The sequence below is a fragment of the Manis javanica genome, chromosome 4 (assembly GCF_040802235.1).
Source record: "Manis javanica isolate MJ-LG chromosome 4, MJ_LKY, whole genome shotgun sequence".
In the NCBI taxonomy this organism is placed as follows: Eukaryota; Metazoa; Chordata; class Mammalia; order Pholidota; family Manidae; genus Manis; species Manis javanica.
In genome coordinates this window covers 100,676,679-100,694,703 of record NC_133159.1, presented here as the reverse complement: position 1 = coordinate 100,694,703, position 18,025 = coordinate 100,676,679, and the positions used below count along the sequence as shown (strand labels likewise).

Sequence of the window (18,025 nt, the reverse complement as noted above, 5' to 3'; positions counted from 1 at the left end):
ATTCAGGAGCTCCGGGCGCTCCGTCCCCCGGCTGGCCTCGCAGCTCCGAGGCCCCCTACCGTGCTGCGACTGATACACGGCCTGCCTCCCCGCCGGCACCGGCCTGCAAAACGGCCGCCCTCCCCCACCCCCCCACCTACGGCAGCTTCTCCCTGCGTGCTCCGCAAACTGGCCCTGGCAGTGGAGACGGGCAGTGCGGCCGGGGAGCAGGAAAGACCTCTTTCCTCCCGGCAGGGGGAGGGCACCGGCACCACTCCCCTGGTGAAACCCTGCCATCCCCCCAAGGGCTGAGCAGCTCCAGAGAGTAAAGCTTCTGGGAGCTAGAGGGCGCCACCTACCAATATGAACCTTCAAAGGAACCTGGCAACTGGACTCAAATCAATCTTCCTGAGAAAGAGATCTCAAAATAAACATCAGGAGCATACGTGCTCATCGGAGCTACAGAAAAAAAACTGCCCCTGTCTCTTGAGTGCAATTCCGTCTCTGTCTCTCTCTGTCTCTGTCTCTGTCTCTCTCTGTCTCTCTCTCTCTGTCTCTCTCTCTCTGTCTCTCTCTCTCTCTCTCTCTCTCTCTCTCTCTCTCTTTCTCCCTGTCTCTCTCACCAGGAGCTCTGCTGAGGCCCTGTTCTGAGAGGGATGCTGCGACAGCCCAGCAGGAATGGCACGGCTCTCGGGTCCACCCCGGCCGGTGCCAGGACAGTCCCACACGGGCTCTGACTGAACTGCAAACGGGGGACGCCGCACGTCTAACTCCGCAGGAAAGACAACAGTGCCGCATGCTAGCCTTCCCATTAATGGCTGGTGGCTACGTGGCTCCACCGATACCAGGTGACGTCAACACCCCGGGCTTTATCTCCTTGGCAATCTTTTTTCCCTATGACCCTTGAAAGCAGCACATGGAAAGATACAACCTACCAGTCTCCGCACCATCTCACCTCTCAGCTTTACGCTAGATGTTCCTGCATCACAGCTTCTCCTCTTCGTTCCAGTTTTCTCGGCCGGTTGGTGTTCTGGGAAAAGAAAAAAAAAAATTAGTCAAGACTTGGAATGAAACGGTAGGGGGTATAAGATTCTGTTTGACCACCAGCAGTAGACCCAAAAGACATCCTTCAGTATGGGAGAATATATTCACCGATGACATATTTGGTAAGGCGTTGCCATCCAAAATATGTATCAAGAGCTCACGAACCTCAGCACACAAAAAGCAAATGACTCCCCATTACAAAATGGGCAGAGGATCTGAACAGACACTTCTCCACAGAAGCAGTTTCAGGTGGCCGACAGGCACATGAAAAGATGCTCCGCATCACTAACCATCAGAGAAATGCACACTGAAACCACAATGGGGCATATATCACCTCACACCAGTTAGGATGGCCTCCACCCCAAAAGACAGACAACAACAGATGTCGGCGAGGGAGTGGAGGAAAGGGAACCTTCCTAGACTGCTGGTGGGAATGTCAGTCAGCTCAACCATCGTGGAAAGCAGTATGGAGGTCCCCCAAAAAGCCGAAAGACAGAAATACCATTTGACCCAGGAATTCCTCTCCTAGGAATTTACCCTAAGAATGCAGGAGCCCAGTTTCAAAGAGACATATGTGCCCCTATGTTGATCGCGGCACTGTGTACAACGGCCAAGAAATGGAAGCAACCTACGTGTCCACCAGGAGATGAATGGGTAAAGGAGAGGTGGTCCATACACACTAGGGAACATCATTCAGCCATAAAAGAGAAAGAAGAAAAATCTTACCGCCATTTGCAACAACACGGATGGAGCGAGAGGGGGTTATGCTCAGTGAAATAAGCCAGGTGGAGAAAGACAGGTATCGAAGGATTTCGCTCCTCTGTGGAGTATGAGAACAAAGCAAAAACGGAAGGAACAAGACAGCAGCAGACTCACAGGACCCAAGAATGGACTAACAGTTGCCAAAGGGAAAGGGACCTGGGAGGATGGGTGGGAGGGGAGGGAGGGATAAGGGGGGAAAAGGGGCATTACAGTCCGCACACGTAATGTAGGGGGTGGGGGGCCACGGCGAAGGCAGTATAGCACACAGAAGACAAGTAGTGATTCTAGAGCATCTTAGTACACTGATGGACAGCGACTGTAATGGGGCCTGGGGAGCGGACCTGATAATGGGGGTGGGAGCAGGGGAGAGGGGGAGTCTAGTAGCCACAGTGTGTTGCTCATGTAATTGTCCATTACTGACACCACACCACACACACACATACAGAGAGAGAGAGAGAGAGAGAGAGAGAGAGAGAGAGAGAGAGAGAGAGAGAGAGAGAGAGAGAAAAGATTCTAAGTCCCCAGAGAGACAGTCAGTAGAAAATAGGCCTTCCGGCCACCATGGATTCTTTCTGTTTGGTTTTGACAGGGCCCAGTCATAGATTCAGTGGTACAGCGAGGCCTTCCTCATTTTTTCTCACCTCAACAACCGAATTGCCGTGATAATATGCGTCTGGGCTTTTGAAATCAGTGGGTTTTACGATGTTCACGAATGTCAAGAAGTCATAACCAGATACAGAGGGAAGTTTGGACGCTCAAATAAACACGTCACTCCACAACACACTCTTTGCTCCCAACTGCTCCTGTCTAGAACTTGGGTGTTCCTTTCTACTTGTCCCTCGTCCTATCAGCGGTGATCACGCCGATGTCCCTCAAACATGGTGGTATGAGCAAAGCACCAAGTTTCCTCTTCTGTCTACAACAGGCCTGTGGTACAGGTCCTCTCAGATCTCAGAGGAAAAGCAGTAGCAGCGGGAGAAAACCCAAAGACACAGAAATAAAAGACGGTACAGTACAATGAAAACTGACACAATGAAGGCAAGAGAAAAGAGACTTCTGAGACCCATACTTAATTCCTTCAGAGACACGAAAGACGCCGCCCCCATACAACAAAACTACACCACTATGGAAAAAGCACAGGCAGAGAACAAGAAGAGATCTGGAACCCGACCCCACGGGGCCAGAGGGAGGAGTCATCACGACGGCGGCAGCGGCAGCAGCAGCAGCAGCAGCATCTGGGGCCTGCCCCCCACACACGCTCTGCGCTCATCGCTGTTAAAGGTTAAGACTGTGGGGCTCGGCTCGCCGGGCCTCTCCCTAAGCACCCGGGGGTATACACGGCGGGGACCGAGGGGTCGGCGGCGGCATCTCGCCCGCATTTATATTCCGCACGGTTTGGAACATAACACATGGTTGGCGAAGGAGCGGGCGGCACCAGGTACCACTGAACGGGCAGCTGAGCTCTGAAGCCGAGTCCAGCCATTCACTGTGTCACCGCTGTTCAACAGATCCCGTTACCTGAAGGGTGATGTGCACGAGCTTACACACTCAGACCTGATATGGGAGGTTCTCGCCAAGTACGGACGGAGCAGGGAGAAGAGGGCACGCCTAAGTGAGAGTGCACGGGAAGGAAGCCTCCAAGAGGAGGTGACTAGAGAGCTGGGTCTTCAACGATCCATGTTCTTCTGCTGGGGTGAAGTGTCTTAAAAACCAGAGGTAAGAGGTGGGAACCCCCAGAGGAAATAATTCAAAGAGACGAGAAGGCACGAGACAGGGTCTTTTCAAGGAGCAGGGAGCTGGGCTCACAGGGATGGACATGTAGACAAAGTTAAGGCCAGGCCGTGAGTTGGGGCTGGAGAATTTCACATTTTATTCCGTAACTAACAGTGTCAGTGCTTCCACAGAAAAACAGTGAGCAGGCAGGGCCTAGGTCCACCAGGAAAGACCCGAGAAACCAGAAGCAGGGTTACTAGACATGGGACACGTAACATAAAGGATGAACTGTCAGGATCGGGAATGGACAGGCTGACTGCTGGGAGGAGGCAAGGTGGCCCCGCAAGCTTCCAGCCTGGCTGACGGGCAAGCACGGCGACACCGTCGAGACGAAGAAGTCTAAAGGAGATGCCTTTAAAAACAAAAAGTGTTTCCCGGTTTACTGTGTTGTGTTATTCACGTACGAGACACAGGCCCCCAAAACTAGACCAGAGAGAAAATCGGGGTGGCCAGGCCCAGTCAGAATGCGGGATGTGGCTCTGCTGAGACCTGGTGGTCCCTGGCCTACGCTTCCCGTGAGAAGCAAAGAAAGAACCTGCCCGCTAGCTAGGAAGGCAAGTCACGGGGTCTGCGCCCTCCCCTCAGAAGTCAGCCGCCTGGCTGGCCATGGCCAAGGGCGGGCCGTGCCCTGGGCGGCCTCTGGGTGGCTCCGCGCCGGGCTGTGAGCAGGCCCCGGCCTCCGGGACCGCGGGGTGGGGTGGGGGAGGGGGCACGGCACTGGCCGCCCGCCGCACCCATGCAGAGCCGGCACCCGGGCGGGCTGAGCTCTGACAGACGCGGGCACTGCAGCCCTCGACGGTCTGCACGGTGGCCTCGTTGGTCCAAACACACCCGCACGGCCCTCAGCGGGCAGTCCCGGGGGCTAGGGATTCGACTGGGGTTGGCCTGGGGGCCGCGCCGTGGCCTTGGCCCTGGCCCAGGGTCCTCTCTGGGCGGGGCCGGTGTGCTCAAGGCAGTGGGGGCTTGGTGACCCGGCCCCTGGCTGACGTCACAGTGGCCCAGGCCGCTTTGTGATGCGTCCCCTGGCTGACACACGTAGCAGGCTCGCCCTAGCTGGGCAGCTCAGTGCGTGCTTGGCCTGAGAAGGAGTTAGCGGCAAAGGAGACCCTCTCCCTAGCTTCAGACCCTTTCCTCGGACCGTTTGGCGCACACCACAACCCATTTTTCCGTGTGGACAGTTTTCTCCTTCCTAAGGTTCGTGCCCCACCGCGCCCGCCGCCTCCCCAGCCCCACTTTCCTCGCCCGCCGGTCCTCCCCGTCCCCGGGACGCTGCCCCCTCCCCTCCTGCCAGGGAGCAGCCCGCACCTGCCCGCTGCCCTGGTCACAGGCTGTTCCACCGGGATCCCGTGCCCTTAGCAGCTGTCCTTTCCCACTTCTCCCAGCAGAGTTCCCACTTCCCCGGGGAGCAGTCCTGGGCCTCTGGACCAGCCTAGGCTCCCAGCAGGCGGCTGGAGAGAGACCACCCAGACGAGCTCCACCTCGGCAGGGCACACGGGCACCACTACCAGCCCGCCTCAAGGTGTCCTGCCTCTGCAAAACCGCCATCCAGAGTCAGCCACCACACAAGGCCGTGGGCGGCACAAGCGCCGGCCCGATGGCGGCCTCTGATGCTCGAGGCGAGCCGGTGGACAGGACGCCACCGTCGCTGGCCGTCGTCTCCCGGGCACCCCCGGCCGCACACAGGGCCGTGGGCAGAACCACCACCGCCCGCCTCCCGCGCACCTCGGACGTCCACCGCGCGGGCGGTCACCGTCCGGTCTCCCCGGGCCTCACACGATGCCGTGGGAGGCACAGACGACGGCCTCGGCCCTACCCGGAGGTCGGACGGGGACCCGACGGGCACGCCACCGCCCTCGGGAGAGACAGCTACAACCGCCCCCGGGGCCCAGACGAGGCCGTGGGACGCACCACCGCCGGCCTGCCGCGCGCCTCGGACGCCCACCGCGAGGGCGGTCGACGTCCTGCCTCCCCCGGCCCCACTCGATGCCGTGGGAGGCACAGGCGACGGCCTCGGCCCTACCCGGAGGTCGGGCTGGGACCCGACGGGCACGCCGCCGCCCTCGGGAGAGACAGCTACAACTGCCCCCGGGGCCCAGAGAAGGACGTGGGCAGCACCACCGCCGGCCTGCCGCGCGCCTCGGACGCCCACCGCGAGGGCGGTCGACGTCCTGCCTCCCCCGGCCCCACACGATGCCGGGGGAGGCACAGGCGACGGCCTCGGCCGTACCCGGAGGTCGGGCTGGGACCCGACGGGCACGCCACCGCCCCCGGCACAGACAGCTACAACTGCTGCCCCCCGGACCCAGACAAGGCCGTGGGCAGCACCACCGTCGGCCTCCCGTGCACCTCAGAAACTCAACGCGCGGGCGGTCACCCTCCTGCCTCCCCCGGCCCCACTCGATGCCGCGGCAGGCGCAGACGACGGCCTCGGCCCTACCCGGAGGTCGGACGAAGAGCCGACGGGCACGCCACCGCCCTCGGGAGAGACAGCTACCACTGCCGGCCGGGCCCAGACAAGGCCGAGGGCAGCTGCACCGCCGGCCTCCCGCGCACCTCGGATGCCGACCGCGCGGGCGGTCGTCGTCCTGCCTCCCCCGGCCCCACACGATGCCGTGGGAGGCACAGGCGACGGCATCGGCCCTACCCGGAGGTGGGGATAGGACCCGACGGGCACGCCACCGCCCTCGGGAAAGACACCTACATCTGGCCCCAGGGCCCACATAAGGCCGTGGGTACCACCACTGCCACCCCGAAGGCCGCCGATGACGATGAAGAGGAGGCGATGGACACGACACCACCCTGGCTGGCCGTCACCCTCCGGTCCCCCGCAGCCCCACTCGAGGCCGTGGGCAGCACCACCGCCGGCCTCCCGCGCCCCTCGGACGCCCACCGCGCGGGCGGCCACCACCGTCCTGCCTCCCCCGGCCCCACACGATGCCGTGGGAGGCACAGGCGACGGCCTCGGCCCTACCCGGAGGTCGGGCTGGGACCCGACGGGCACGCCGCCGCCCTCGGGAGAGACAGCTACCACTGCCGGCCGGGCCCAGAGAAGGCCGAGGGCAGCAGCACCGCCGGCCTCCCGCGCACCTCGGACGCCGACCGCGCGGGAGGTCGTCGTCCTGCCTCCCCCGGCCCCACACGATGCCGTGGGAGGCACAGGCGACGGCCTCGGCCCTACCCGGAGGTCGGGCTGGGACCCGACGGGCACGCCGCCGCCCTCGGGAAAGGCACATACTAGTCCCCCCGGGCCCCCCACGAGGCCGTGGGCGGCACCACCGTGGGCCTCCTGCTCACCTCAGACGCCCACCGCGCTGGCGGTCATCGTCCGGTCTTCCCTGGCCCCAAACGATGCCGTGGGAGGCACAGCCCACGGCCTCGGCCCTAGCCCTAACTCGGACTCCGACCCGGTGGACGTGCCACAGCCCTCGCCAACGGCACCCACAGGGCTCCCCCGGCTCCAGGCAAGGCCTATGTCCGTTTATAGGGGCTTCACATCCTCCTATCCATGTAACGCAATCCTTCCCAGAGCATGTGTGTATATTGTATGTTCACACTAAACCCTGTTTTTGCTAGTACGCCTCTGCTCTGTTTACTCTTTTGACTCGGCGACAGAGGAAGAACACACATACATGAGTGATAGTGTTCTGAGCCACACTTAACTATGCAACGTGTTCCATGCCCCAGTGACTGGGATGTGGAAGTCGCCGCGTTTTCTGACTGCGCGTGCGTGCTCACCGCGAGGTCTGCGTGCCGAGCGTTTAATGGATGACAACCCAGGGGGAGGCAAGTCCGGGGGAAGGAGGCCGGGTTGGCTTATTATGCGGCCCCTTCCCTCTCCTCTCCTCTCCTCTCCTCTCCCACTGCTCTGAGCTCACCGCAGGCTGGGGAATCCCTGCGGTGGCACAGGAAACCACTCTTATCATTTTGGCTTTTAAACATGTTTAGTTCTGTATGTGTGTGCCTCGTGTAACTGAGACTTTGGCCGATCATCCTCACGCACTCCCACTTCCCCACGAGAGAACGCATTGGGCATCCAGGTCCTCGAGGCTGGAGGAACGACAGAAGGAACTGCTTCTGCCTGCTGCATGATTATTGAAAATTCAAGCTTGCTTAGAATGTATCAAGTAGCTTAGTAATACCAGAAAAGGTCCTCTCTTTAATGACTGGCTGGCCTGACTCTAACCTAAACTGCTAAAATGTCGAACCACGTTGAGTTACAACTGTGCCCGCTTCTCGCTGACCCTAGAGTCTGCAGGGTCTCCACCAGACTTAATACACGCAGAATTCCTAACTTGTGGAGACCACATCCTAGTTGGAGGGGAGGAAAGAGACGATCGACACCTGTAAGTCTTCCGGTAGCTTAGCCGGTAACAGACACTACGAAGAATAAAAAGCAGGATATGGAGGCCTGCGATTATAGGCAGAGAAAAGCAGGGCTTTCAAAATAAACAGTGGACAGGGGAAGCCTCACCAGGGAGGTGGGACTTGAACAGTCTAGAAGGAGGTGACTGAACCAGGTGTCTGAGGGGAAAGCATTCCATACAATGGGATAAACTACTGAAAAAGCCAAGAGGAAGTATACTTGTGCTCTTCAGGGAGCAGTCAGTCAACAAATGCGGCTAGAATACAGTCAGCAAGGAGGGAAAAGAGGACCGGGGACAGAGATATAGGTTGAAGTCCCTGCACCACCATTTACTAGTTTCACAATCACACGCTGTTGACTCGACGTGCAAATGTCTCAATGAACCCAGTGCTGTCTCTACGGCCTAGTTACCTTGCAAGTTTTTGGAAACATAAGTAGGTAAGTGACATATAAGCCATCTTGATAACTGTTCATAAAGATAGATGGGAAGACAAAAAGATGATGATAGATAGATAGATACATAGACAGACAGACAGACATACAGATAGATGATAGATTAGATAGGATAGATGATAGGTATAGATAGAATAGAATAGATAGATTAGATAGATAGATAGATAGATAGATAGATAGATAGATAGATAGATAGATGATAGATAGATAGATAGATAGATAGGCAGGCAGGCAGGCAGATAGGCAGATAGACAGACAGACAGACATACAGATAGATGATAGATTAGATAGGATAGATGATAGGTATAGATAGAATAGAATAGATAGATATAGATAGATAGATAGATAGATAGATAGATAGATAGATAGATAGATAGATAGGCAGGCAGGCAGATAGGCAGATAGATAGACAGACAGACAGACAGATAGATAGATACATAGATAGATAGATATAGATAGATAGATAGATAGATAGATAGATAGATAGATAGATAGATAGATTGTTAGATAGCCATTTTGGGTTAACTGTTCTGTACATAAGGATAGATGGGTAGACAAAAAGATGATAGGTAGATGACAGATGACAGGTGATAGATGGTAGATTAGACAGATATAGATAGATTAGACAGATGATAGATATTCACAGATTAGATGAATAGATTGACAGAGACGATAGATAGATAAGATATATATAGATGACAGATAATAGACAGACTAGATAGGATAGATGATATAGGTAGGTTAGATTAGACAGATTGGTGATAGATATTGATAGATTAGATAGACAATATATATTATATATGTATGTATATATATATATATATATATATATATATATATATATATATATATACAGAGTTATGGACTGAATTTTTGGGCCGTTACCTCACCATCTCCCCCTTCTCCTAAACCCCCGCCACCACACACCCACACCCACACCCACACCCACACCCACACCCACACACACACACACACACACACACATCCATGTTTGAACTGAGGCACGGTTGAAGCCCTAACCCCCACTGTCATGGTATGGGGAGGTGGGGCCTTTGGAGGAAATTAGGTTCGGAAGATATCATGAGGGTGTGGGTCGAGCGGCCATTACGCAATCAGTGCTATTAAGAGGAACAGGGGACAGAGCTTTCTCCCTCAACCCTGTGAGGACACAGCAGGGATGCGGCCATATGCAAGCCAGAAGAAGGGACCTCACCAGGAACTGAACCTGCCTTGGTCTTGGACTTCCGCTTCCAGAACGGCGAGAAATCAGTGTGTATGGAGTAAGCCCCCACTCAGGGACAGGCTGTTTATCAACTTGAGTAGACTAACACAGATATGTAGGTAAACAGAGACGCACTTAGACGATGGATGGAGAGAGCCCACGCATAGATATTTGTGCTTAGGTGTCTGCATAGGTATCTGTGCCCATCCACCTCTGCACTTTGAAGTCCGCTCCCTATGGGGGGAACACCAGGAGTACAACTTATGCACACTCTTTTTAAAGCGTGGGCTGCAATTTCCGATAACTGGGGTCTCCGTGAAGTCTCAGCCGTGTGCGTGTGCGTGTGCGCGCGCGCGCGTGCGTGTGTCTGTGTGTGTACACCACTGCCCCTATCGGTCTACAATCACAGCAGACGCAAAAGTAACAAAGGAACGTGGGAGAGGGCAAACATCTTGCAGACTCTGACCAGAAAGAGCAAAATTTCCCACTAGCCTCTGGGGATATCTTTGCCAAGTGTTTCTACGCAATTTTAGAAAGATCTTCCTGGGAATGTTGCTGGGACCACTCTGAACCATCAAGTTAGTTAAATAAGCCAGGACAGGAGAGCAGCAAAGAGCACCCGCGGTGTCTCTCCTATGTATCAGGCCGAGGTGTACAAGGCTTTAATTCTACTACATCACTTCACTTCATCTCACCAAGGCTGACGTGGGATGACCTTATGCACCACCTTCATCCACGAGTAGAAAGTTACTTCAGAATCACTTCCCTTAACAGGAAACAAATAAATGCAGGGACATGAACATTCCTAGAATTCCTGCCACCATCACCCCACTCTTTATGCTCAGCACCCTTTTCACATGAGCATGAAACATAGCTCTCGACGCTACTTTTCCATCTCAGACAGACCTCACCCACGTCTAAATGCCTAAACGCACTGAAACTCCACCTCCACCTTGACAGCAGAGGGGAGCAGTCTCCCCCACAAGCTAGCTGGCCTGCCGCCTCAGCAAGCCCATGGGCCACCGGCCCACAACAGCCCCGCGTGTCACCAAAAGGTAGTTCCCTTAACCAGTGACTACACGCATGCTCTCTGGAGATGGGCCACCCAGGTGACATCGGCGCACAGGCACAAGGACCTTACTACTGGGCATGCACCTGCCTCGGCCCCCACGCAGGCCAGCCAGGGTGCTCCCTGCGTGGGGCCTCGGACACGCCCCGTAGCTCACGCAGCCGGCCCCAGCAGGACCGGCCCCGGGGCAGAGCAGCCGGAGGGCACCAACCCGCCCAGGTTCAAGAGTCCAGCCCGCCAACCACACCATCCGCACCCAGCAGACTCGGGCCACCTACCCAGGAGACGTTCCCACCCCTAGCCACTCCTCTCAAGACCCAAACACACAGCTAACTCACATTAACAAACACAAGGAACTGAGACTGAGAAGGAGGACACAGAGGAATGAATGTGCACCCAGGGACAGCACGTCGACAAAAGTGAGAAAAGAGATACATAGATGGACAGACGATGGACAGATTAGGCTGATGTACGTACATATAGACAATAGATTAATTAGATAGATAACAAAGATGGGAGTAGATAGATACATGATAGATCATAGAGAGACAGAAGACAGACAGATAGGAAGGCATAATACTAGTAAACAAAGCTATCCTTCACTCCAGACCACCTACGTGCCGTGCTCCCTTCCAGGAGACTCACTTGAGATCCAAGGACACAGACACACGACAGGCCGAAGGGGTGGGGACAGGTACCCTACACAAGTGAAAGTGAAAAGCAGAAGAAAACAAACAAAAAAAAAAGGGTTTCTGTTTGAGTCCCCAGAGGCAGTCAGTAGAAAACAGCCCTATCCTAGCCACCGTGAATTCTTTCCGTTTGGTATCAGCAGTGCCCTGCCATAGATTGAGTGGTACGGCAACGTCCTTCTCATTTTTTCTCACCTCAACAACTGACTTGCTGTAATAATATGCGTCTGGGCTTTGGACATCGGTGGCTTTAATGCTGTTCACGAATGTCAAGAAGTCATAACCAGATAAAGAGGGAAGTTTGGACGCTCAAATAAACACGTCACTCCACAACGCACTCTTTGCTCCCAACTGCTCCTGTCTTAGGAACTGGTGTTCCTTCTCACCTGTCCCTCCTCCTATCAGCGCTGATCACGCCGATGTCCCTCAAACACGGTGGTGGTGAGCAAAGCAACAAGTTTACTCTTCTGTCTACAGCAGGCCCAGAGGAAGGACGCCTGTGGTCTTCGGGGAGCACCTAAGTCAACGGATGTGGCGAAGAATTCAGCCAGCATCTGACAAGGAGCTAAAAGAGGACAGAGGACAGAGATACGGGTTGAAGTCCCTGCACCACCACTTACTGGTTTTGTAAGCACACGCGGCTGACTCGACCTGCAAGTGTCTCAGTGAACCCGGTGCTCTCTCTGTGGCCTAGTTACCTTGCAAGACTTTTGGAAGCATAATGTAGGGAAGTGACATAGGCTATGTTGTCAACTGTCCTGTACATAGGATAGATGGGCAGACAGAAAGATGACTGCTCGATTGACTGATAGATAGGTAGACAGAGAGATAGACACAGATATACGTCGATTAAGACAAAGCTATTGCTCATCGGCCGGAGAGCAATGAAGAAAGCACAGAGCGAAACTACAGACAAAAAGCAAGCACGAAATCCAGTTTAAAAAGTGCAATAAGCAGCCATAAGGAGAGAAGAAATCCTACCATTGGCAACAACATGGGTGGAGCTACAGGGTATCATGCTCAGTGAAATAAGCCGGGCGGAGAAAGACAAGTACCAAATGATTTCGCTCATAGGTGGAGTATAACGACAAAGAAAACCTGAAGGCACAAAACAGCAGCAGAACCACAGTACCCGAGAATGGACTACCAGTTGCCAGAGGGAAAGAAAGGGACTGGGGAGGGTGGGTGGGGAGGGAGGGAGGGATAAGGGCAGGGAAAAAGACAGGGGGCATTACGATCAGCATGTATAATGTGTGGGTTGGGGGGGGGGGTCATGGGGAGGGCTGTACAACACAGGGAAGACAAGTAGTGGTTCTACAGCATCTTACTACACGCTGACGGACAGCGACTGTCACGGGGTTTGTGGGGGGCGGGCGGGGGGGACTTGGTGAAGGGGGGAGCCCAGTAAACATAATGTTCTTCATGTAATTGTAGATGAATGATAACAACAAAAAAAATTATTTGAAGTGCACCAGGGACACAGCTCTCAATGGTCAGAATACAAGGACAGGCGTTAAATGCGCCAGTCAAAAGGCACAGGGTTAAAGGAAGGGATGAAAACTCAAGACCACCTACGTGCTCCCTTCCAGGAGACTCACTTGAGATCCAAGGACACAGACAATCTACAAGCTGAAGGTGGGGGGAAAGGTACCCTACACAAGTGAAACTGAAAAAAAACAAAAAAACCAAAGGATGGGTCAATGGGACTAAAGACGGCGGCTCAGGTGAGAAGGGAGGTGGAAACCTCCTCCCAAAACCAGAACCACATACATAGGTAACAATATGGAAGTAAAACAACTACACCAAATCCTGGAAGAGCAGCAGCAGGGCAGGAGGCTGCTGCGGCAGGCTGTCACCTCAAGGAGAAGGGTGACGTACCAAAAAGCCTGTGACCCAGAGGGACCCCAAAGCCCTTCCCGCACCCGAGCTCACGGGGGGTGCGGGTGGGGGAGGGGGAGGACGAGAAACGGAACCGGGGAGGTGGGTGGAGGCCTAGGACTGCCAAACACCCAGCCCTGGAGATGAGATGGGCTCTGGGAGCGCGAACCTACCGTACACGTGGTGCGCTCCGCAGGATCGGTGGGGTCGGAAAGCGAAGACAGGCGGAAGACTTCGAGAGACTTGCGATGCCGGCCACTTGTGGGACAACACAGGGATCCACATCCGGCCGCTGTGGGACGAAAGAAAGGCGGGCAGTCTGAGAGACTTCCCAACAGCGAGAGAGCCGCTAAAGGGGCCATGCTTCCACACAGCTTGCCGCTCAGGAGAAAGGACAGGTGCGCCAAACTGCCCGGGTGCACTCTGCCCGGCAGGCGGGGGAACATTCAGGAGCTCCGGGCGCTCCGTCCCCCGGCTGGCCTCGCAGCTCCGAGGCCCCCTACCGTGCTGCGACTGATACACGGCCTGCCTCCCCGCCGGCACCGGCCTGCAAAACGGCCGCCCTCCCCCACCCCCCCCACCTACGGCAGCTTCTCCCTGCGTGCTCCGCAAACTGGCCCTGGCAGTGGAGACGGGCAGTGCGGCCGGGGAGCAGGAAAGACCTCTTTCCTCCCGGCAGGGGGAGGGCACCGGCACCACTCCCCTGGTGAAACCCTGCCATCCCCCCAAGGGCTGAGCAGCTCCAGAGAGTAAAGCTTCTGGGAGCTAGAGGGCGCCACCTACCAATATGAACCTTCAAAGGAACCTGGCAACTGGACTCAAATCAATCTTCCTGAGAAAGAGATCTCAAAATAAACATCAGGAGCATACGTGCTCATCGGAGCTACAGAAAAAAAACTGCCCCTGTCTCTTGAGTGCAATTCCGTCTCTGTCTCTCTCTGTCTCTGTCTCTGTCTCTCTCTGTCTCTCTCTCTCTCTCTCTCTCTCTCTCTCTCTCTCTCTCTCTCTCTCTTTCTCCCTGTCTCTCTCACCAGGAGCTCTGCTGAGGCCCTGTTCTGAGAGGGATGCTGCGACAGCCCAGCAGGAATGGCACGGCTCTCGGGTCCACCCCGGCCGGTGCCAGGACAGTCCCACACGGGCTCTGACTGAACTGCAAACGGGGGACGCCGCACGTCTAACTCCGCAGGAAAGACAACAGTGCCGCATGCTAGCCTTCCCATTAATGGCTGGTGGCTACGTGGCTCCACCGATACCAGGTGACGTCAACACCCCGGGCTTTATCTCCTTGGCAATCTTTTTTCCCTATGACCCTTGAAAGCAGCACATGGAAAGATACAACCTACCAGTCTCCGCACCATCTCACCTCTCAGCTTTACGCTAGATGTTCCTGCATCACAGCTTCTCCTCTTCGTTCCAGTTTTCTCGGCCGGTTGGTGTTCTGGGAAAAGAAAAAAAAAAATTAGTCAAGACTTGGAATGAAACGGTAGGGGGTATAAGATTCTGTTTGACCACCAGCAGTAGACCCAAAAGACATCCTTCAGTATGGGAGAATATATTCACCGATGACATATTTGGTAAGGCGTTGCCATCCAAAATATGTATCAAGAGCTCACGAACCTCAGCACACAAAAAGCAAATGACTCCCCATTACAAAATGGGCAGAGGATCTGAACAGACACTTCTCCACAGAAGCAGTTTCAGGTGGCCGACAGGCACATGAAAAGATGCTCCGCATCACTAACCATCAGAGAAATGCACACTGAAACCACAATGGGGCATATATCACCTCACACCAGTTAGGATGGCCTCCACCCCAAAAGACAGACAACAACAGATGTCGGCGAGGGAGTGGAGGAAAGGGAACCTTCCTAGACTGCTGGTGGGAATGTCAGTCAGCTCAACCATCGTGGAAAGCAGTATGGAGGTCCCCCAAAAAGCCGAAAGACAGAAATACCATTTGACCCAGGAATTCCTCTCCTAGGAATTTACCCTAAGAATGCAGGAGCCCAGTTTCAAAGAGACATATGTGCCCCTATGTTGATCGCGGCACTGTGTACAACGGCCAAGAAATGGAAGCAACCTACGTGTCCACCAGGAGATGAATGGGTAAAGGAGAGGTGGTCCATACACACTAGGGAACATCATTCAGCCATAAAAGAGAAAGAAGAAAAATCTTACCGCCATTTGCAACAACACGGATGGAGCGAGAGGGGGTTATGCTCAGTGAAATAAGCCAGGTGGAGAAAGACAGGTATCGAAGGATTTCGCTCCTCTGTGGAGTATGAGAACAAAGCAAAAACGGAAGGAACAAGACAGCAGCAGACTCACAGGACCCAAGAATGGACTAACAGTTGCCAAAGGGAAAGGGACCTGGGAGGATGGGTGGGAGGGGAGGGAGGGATAAGGGGGGAAAAGGGGCATTACAGTCCGCACACGTAATGTAGGGGGTGGGGGGCCACGGCGAAGGCAGTATAGCACACAGAAGACAAGTAGTGATTCTAGAGCATCTTAGTACACTGATGGACAGCGACTGTAATGGGGCCTGGGGAGCGGACCTGATAATGGGGGTGGGAGCAGGGGAGAGGGGGAGTCTAGTAGCCACAGTGTGTTGCTCATGTAATTGTCCATTACTGACACCACACCACACACACACATACAGAGAGAGAGAGAGAGAGAGAGAGAGAGAGAGAGAGAGAGAGAGAGAGAGAGAGAGAGAGAAAAGATTCTAAGTCCCCAGAGAGACAGTCAGTAGAAAATAGGCCTTCCGGCCACCATGGATTCTTTCTGTTTGGTTTTGACAGGGCCCAGTCATAGATTCAGTGGTACAGCGAGGCCTTCCTCATTTTTTCTCACCTCAACAACCGAATTGCCGTGATAATATGCGTCTGGGCTTTTGAAATCAGTGGGTTTTACGATGTTCACGAATGTCAAGAAGTCATAACCAGATACAGAGGGAAGTTTGGACGCTCAAATAAACACGTCACTCCACAACACACTCTTTGCTCCCAACTGCTCCTGTCTAGAACTTGGGTGTTCCTTTCTACTTGTCCCTCGTCCTATCAGCGGTGATCACGCCGATGTCCCTCAAACATGGTGGTATGAGCAAAGCACCAAGTTTCCTCTTCTGTCTACAACAGGCCTGTGGTACAGGTCCTCTCAGATCTCAGAGGAAAAGCAGTAGCAGCGGGAGAAAACCCAAAGACACAGAAATAAAAGACGGTACAGTACAATGAAAACTGACACAATGAAGGCAAGAGAAAAGAGACTTCTGAGACCCATACTTAATTCCTTCAGAGACACGAAAGACGCCGCCCCCATACAACAAAACTACACCACTATGGAAAAAGCACAGGCAGAGAACAAGAAGAGATCTGGAACCCGACCCCACGGGGCCAGAGGGAGGAGTCATCACGACGGCGGCAGCGGCAGCAGCAGCAGCAGCAGCATCTGGGGCCTGCCCCCCACACACGCTCTGCGCTCATCGCTGTTAAAGGTTAAGACTGTGGGGCTCGGCTCGCCGGGCCTCTCCCTAAGCACCCGGGGGTATACACGGCGGGGACCGAGGGGTCGGCGGCGGCATCTCGCCCGCATTTATATTCCGCACGGTTTGGAACATAACACATGGTTGGCGAAGGAGCGGGCGGCACCAGGTACCACTGAACGGGCAGCTGAGCTCTGAAGCCGAGTCCAGCCATTCACTGTGTCACCGCTGTTCAACAGATCCCGTTACCTGAAGGGTGATGTGCACGAGCTTACACACTCAGACCTGATATGGGAGGTTCTCGCCAAGTACGGACGGAGCAGGGAGAAGAGGGCACGCCTAAGTGAGAGTGCACGGGAAGGAAGCCTCCAAGAGGAGGTGACTAGAGAGCTGGGTCTTCAACGATCCATGTTCTTCTGCTGGGGTGAAGTGTCTTAAAAACCAGAGGTAAGAGGTGGGAACCCCCAGAGGAAATAATTCAAAGAGACGAGAAGGCACGAGACAGGGTCTTTTCAAGGAGCAGGGAGCTGGGCTCACAGGGATGGACATGTAGACAAAGTTAAGGCCAGGCCGTGAGTTGGGGCTGGAGAATTTCACATTTTATTCCGTAACTAACAGTGTCAGTGCTTCCACAGAAAAACAGTGAGCAGGCAGGGCCTAGGTCCACCAGGAAAGACCCGAGAAACCAGAAGCAGGGTTACTAGACATGGGACACGTAACATAAAGGATGAACTGTCAGGATCGGGAATGGACAGGCTGACTGCTGGGAGGAGGCAAGGTGGCCCCGCAAGCTTCCAGCCTGGCTGACGGGCAAGCACGGCGACACCGTCGAGACGAAGAAGTCTAAAGGAGATGCCTTTAAAAACAAAAAGTGTTTCCCGGTTTACTGTGTTGTGTTATTCACGTACGAGACACAGGCCCCCAAAACTAGACCAGAGAGAAAATCGGGGTGGCCAGGCCCAGTCAGAATGCGGGATGTGGCTCTGCTGAGACCTGGTGGTCCCTGGCCTACGCTTCCCGTGAGAAGCAAAGAAAGAACCTGCCCGCTAGCTAGGAAGGCAAGTCACGGGGTCTGCGCCCTCCCCTCAGAAGTCAGCCGCCTGGCTGGCCATGGCCAAGGGCGGGCCGTGCCCTGGGCGGCCTCTGGGTGGCTCCGCGCCGGGCTGTGAGCAGGCCCCGGCCTCCGGGACCGCGGGGTGGGGTGGGGGAGGGGGCACGGCACTGGCCGCCCGCCGCACCCATGCAGAGCCGGCACCCGGGCGGGCTGAGCTCTGACAGACGCGGGCACTGCAGCCCTCGACGGTCTGCACGG

The 18,025-nt window shown here is 55.2% G+C and overlaps 1 protein-coding gene across 1 annotated transcript; it reads left to right on the top strand.

The window, feature by feature from the left end:
• Window positions 1-1,015: 1,015 nt before the first annotated feature.
• LOC140848951 (uncharacterized) lies at window positions 1,016-8,514 on the top strand. Its single transcript, XM_073234459.1, has 2 exons — window positions 1,016-4,752; window positions 4,944-8,514. Exon 2 carries the CDS (start codon window positions 5,153-5,155, stop codon window positions 6,794-6,796), a length of 1,644 nt encoding a protein of 547 aa, XP_073090560.1. The 5' UTR covers window positions 1,016-4,752; window positions 4,944-5,152; the 3' UTR covers window positions 6,797-8,514.
• The last annotated feature ends 9,511 nt before the right edge of the window (window positions 8,515-18,025 follow it).